This window comes from Wasmannia auropunctata, unplaced genomic scaffold, assembly GCF_000956235.1.
Source record: "Wasmannia auropunctata unplaced genomic scaffold, wasmannia.A_1.0 LD336106.1, whole genome shotgun sequence".
NCBI classification, from domain to species: Eukaryota; Metazoa; Arthropoda; class Insecta; order Hymenoptera; family Formicidae; genus Wasmannia; species Wasmannia auropunctata.
Genome location: NW_012026784.1, coordinates 2496802 through 2500881, shown reverse-complemented (window position 1 = coordinate 2500881; position 4080 = coordinate 2496802). Strand labels below are relative to the sequence as shown.

Below are 4080 nucleotides of genomic sequence, written 5' to 3'. Positions count from 1 at the left end.
AATCATAGTCAAGTATTCTTCTTTTATTCGACTGCGATTGGTTAATTTCTTACGGCTTACGACTTACTACTCTCATTGTAGATGAACCTTTATGCGTTATGCAGCGTTATGCAAAAGTCTGTGTCTCGGCCTATACTCTTCGTCGGTGGCTTTGCGGAACGCAGCCACTATGGCGAAATTAGCGCCAGTGCGCGTTCCAGTATTATATTTCAATGCCATCCATGTATTCTTAGGTCCATGGTTATACTGTGATTATACTATGGCGGCACTCTCTAATAGCGGCAAAAGTCTGTGTTCCCGGCTTAAAGAACTGTAGATATATTTTTTGCGCCCATCTACTTTAACCTATACAAGGTGTTGAACTTGAGAGCTTCAGCATTTAAAAAGAGGATAGTTTATACATATAAATAGCAATTTTCAAAGCGCGTTAAAATTTTAACAACCAAATATCTGCAATTTTGTCTCTAAGAATATTTTATGGAATCTATGATATTTTTAAAAGAGAAAAGGTATGTATTAAAACGTAATCAATAGACGGAGTAGGATATTTGATTTAACTTATACTAATTGGTACTAAATTATTTTATCAAGAATTGTTTATATATGTATATGTATAAACGATCAGAGATAATTAGTTGATTTTCTTTATAGTTGTAATTAACACAATTTATTTTATGTAAAATTCTTCAATAATTGTTCTCTTCCTTATTAGGTTATATTTCTTAAGGACAGTCCACTGATACAATATCTGTGGGAATATTGCATTTTTCAAAATTATAAAATTGTTTTTGAAAAGAAGTTTTCAAATTCAATTTGCAGAAATATCAAAAATGGAATACGATATATGTCGTCTGTGTGGCATTAAATCTGAGCATTTAGCGTATATCTTCGATGAATTAAATAATTTGGCGCAGATGATAAATGAGACTTTACGAATCAAGGTACGCAAATTAGTTAAATTACTGTAAATAAGTGTACACTACATCTCTTTTTGTTCTATCTACATCCAATTTTTTTTATAGGTCTCACAAGACGACGATTCCAAATATATATGCTTAGACTGTTATAACAAGGTTATCAGTTATTATGATTTTACTCAAAATGTATTGGCGCACTCGAAGGAAAGCGAGACTAAAATTATCTCTTTCTACGAAGTCGATAGAAAGGAGAAATTGGAAAGTGTGGTGATTTCGAAATTGCACAATGACATGATATATGCCTGTCCGAATTGCAATAAGGATTTAATGATCTTGATAAAGAGCAATTCTCAAGATGGAACATTTCAAATTTCATTGATTGTTGTGGATCAAATGGAGAGAACAGTGGAAGAAAGTAGTCAAATATTTGAAGACACAATGGAGTTTATCGATGTCTCTACAGAAAAATCCGATACGGAGGATGAATTACATGAAGTGTTATCGAATTATGATATTGTCGATGTGACAGATGATAATGAACGAGATATCAATGGGATAGGAAGGTCGCAAAAGGAAGCAAATCCTCGCGTTACGTTGCAAAAAACTCGCGTGTCACGTGAATCGAATAAAAGTACAAAGAGGAAGTTTCAAGAAAGTATTTCTATTGGAAGGCCTGTCAATCCCACCAAGTCGCCAAAACTAGAAGCAAAAGTGGGTGTAATGAAACAAAATGAATTGAGCAGCGATCACAACAGATCAAGTATAACCGACTTAATGACATTTCAATCGGTAAACAATGATGTGGAATGTGAAGAGATGAAAATTGAGGAGGAACATAATACAGGGTACATGACGGAAAAGAAGTGTCTTGACAAGAATCTTACTATGTCACGAGCATTTGGAATAAAGTTAGAGGCAGCGGAACAAAATGAATCGAGTGATGATTATGTTAGATCGAACGCAGTTGATTTAATAATATTGCAGTCAGAAAACGATAACATGGAATGCCTCGGAGACGACGAAGAAATGAAAGATGACGGTACAATGGACGTGACGAAAATTGAAAACGAAGGTTATACAAATGACACGAATGTACCGAGAAGTAATGTAAGACAAATATGCAATTTGTGTGGGACCTGTTACATTTCACAGATGAAGTATGAGTTTCACATGGAGCGACACAAGTTGAACAAAGTGGACAGATGCGTTTGCACGATATGCGACAAGGAGTGTAAGAATGAAAACTTGTTGTGGAATCACTATCTCAACATGCACAAGAGCCCGATGCGGTACATTTGCCTGGACTGCAACACGACGTTCACAACGAAACTAAATTTAGGCGAGCATCAGAAGAAGCGCAATCACTCCAGCTACAAAACGATGCAAAATATTAAAACCGACAGCAGAAATCGGACAGCGGACAGCAATCAGAGGACTGTTTCGAAGCGAAAGTGCGCTATCTGCAGAAAATTGATAAAGGACATGGATCTCAATGTTAGCAATGATGTAGCAATTTGCGCTTTCTGCGTGGACCCTGGTGCGTGTCTGGTCGACGGGGAGGTGACAAAACCGGTCACGCAGCGGCAGTATCACTGCTCGAAGTGCCGCAAGCACTTCATGCGCCGGGAGAGACTCGAGTTCCACGAGATGCGGCACAACGAGAACATGGACGAGTTCGTCTGCAGTACGTGCGGCCGTGAGTTCAGCGGGGAGAACTCCTTGTACGAGCACTATCTCTTCGTGCACAAGGGGGCGAGGCCGCACGTTTGCGAGGTGTGCGGCAAGTCGTTTCAGCTGAAGGCACGATTGAAGGAGCACTATCGCAAGCACACGGGTGAGAAGCCTTATCAGTGCGAGATATGCGGCCACCGGTGTATGACCACGCACTCGTTGAAATTCCACAAGAAGTCCCACCTGGCCTTGCGCCACACGTGCGAGATATGCGGCAAGTCGTTTCTCAAGAAGCAGAATCTGAACGAACATCTGGAGAAGCACTGGACGAACGACAAGAGCGTGTCGCTCTCGCGGATATTCACGTGTCCCGTGTGCAGCTGCGACCTACCGACCTTCCGCATGCTGAGGCATCACATGATCGGCACTCACCAGCTCGACCGTCAGGACCCCCTGATAATGAAGCAGAAACCGTGGTACGAGTGCGACGAGTGCCAGGAGAAGTTCAAGCATCAAATGTCGCTCAAGGCGCACAAGGAGAAGGTGCACGAGGGCAAGATTTTGCCTCGTGTATTTCAGTGTGACGTATGCGAGGTCGTGTACAAGGTCAAATCGATGCTGATCAAGCACATTAGGAGCAAGCACAGCGACGAGAAGCGGTACAAGTGTGCGCAGTGCGACGTCACATTTGCAGACGGCAAAACTCTGCAGGATCACGTTTTGCTGCACGCGGACAAGAGGCTGTTCACTTGCGAACACTGCAACGTGAGTTTCAGGTGTAGGGAAGCCAGGGACGCCCATTGCCGTAAACACACGAACAATCGGTCCTTGTATCAGTGCGCCGATTGCAACAAGTCGTTCAGTAGCCACGCCAGCCATTCGAACCATCGCGAGAAGGTGCACGGGGACAATGAGTGTTCCCAGTGCGGAAAGAAATTCGGCGATATGCAAAAATACCGAATTCACCTGAACAATCATCTTGGTGAAAACTTAAGTAAATTAAAATCCACGTAATGTCGCAGGAGTGATATAGCAATTATATATATATATATATATATATACTATATGCAATTATGTACATAGCAATTGCCAGTTCATGTCTGTATAAAGTCTGGCAATTTCTTGAAAATTTTGAATGGAGATTTTGTTCTTCGGATATCTCTGTAATTTTTCATGTGTAATCCCACGACATCTACGATTGATAACAGTTACTCGAGAGATCAAGAGATACTGTTAATCGGTCTTCTTTCAGCTTTCTATAAAATCAAGTTTTTTAGATTCTATTTAATACTGTTCCCGGTATAATTTATAACACAAATATGGTTGATCTTGAAGTTTATGTAACTATTATCTAAAAGAGTGACCGCAAAACTAGCGATTTTTACGTTCACTCTGTAGATGATTAAAGCGATTTTCACTTCTTAAACATTTAGACGAGAAATTAATTAAGAGAGAATATAATTATTAAAAAGGTATGAATTAATTATGTGAT

At 40.2% G+C, this 4080-nt stretch overlaps 1 protein-coding gene across 1 annotated transcript; it reads left to right on the top strand.

The window, feature by feature from the left end:
* Nucleotides 1–267: 267 nt before the first annotated feature.
* Nucleotides 268–3602, top strand: LOC105456568 (zinc finger protein 135-like). Its single transcript, XM_011700716.1, has 3 exons — nucleotides 268–509; nucleotides 713–941; nucleotides 1023–3602. The coding sequence occupies exons 2-3, from the start codon at nucleotides 831–833 to the stop codon at nucleotides 3600–3602; spliced, it is 2691 nt and encodes an 896-aa protein (XP_011699018.1). The 5' UTR covers nucleotides 268–509; nucleotides 713–830.
* The last annotated feature ends 478 nt before the right edge of the window (nucleotides 3603–4080 follow it).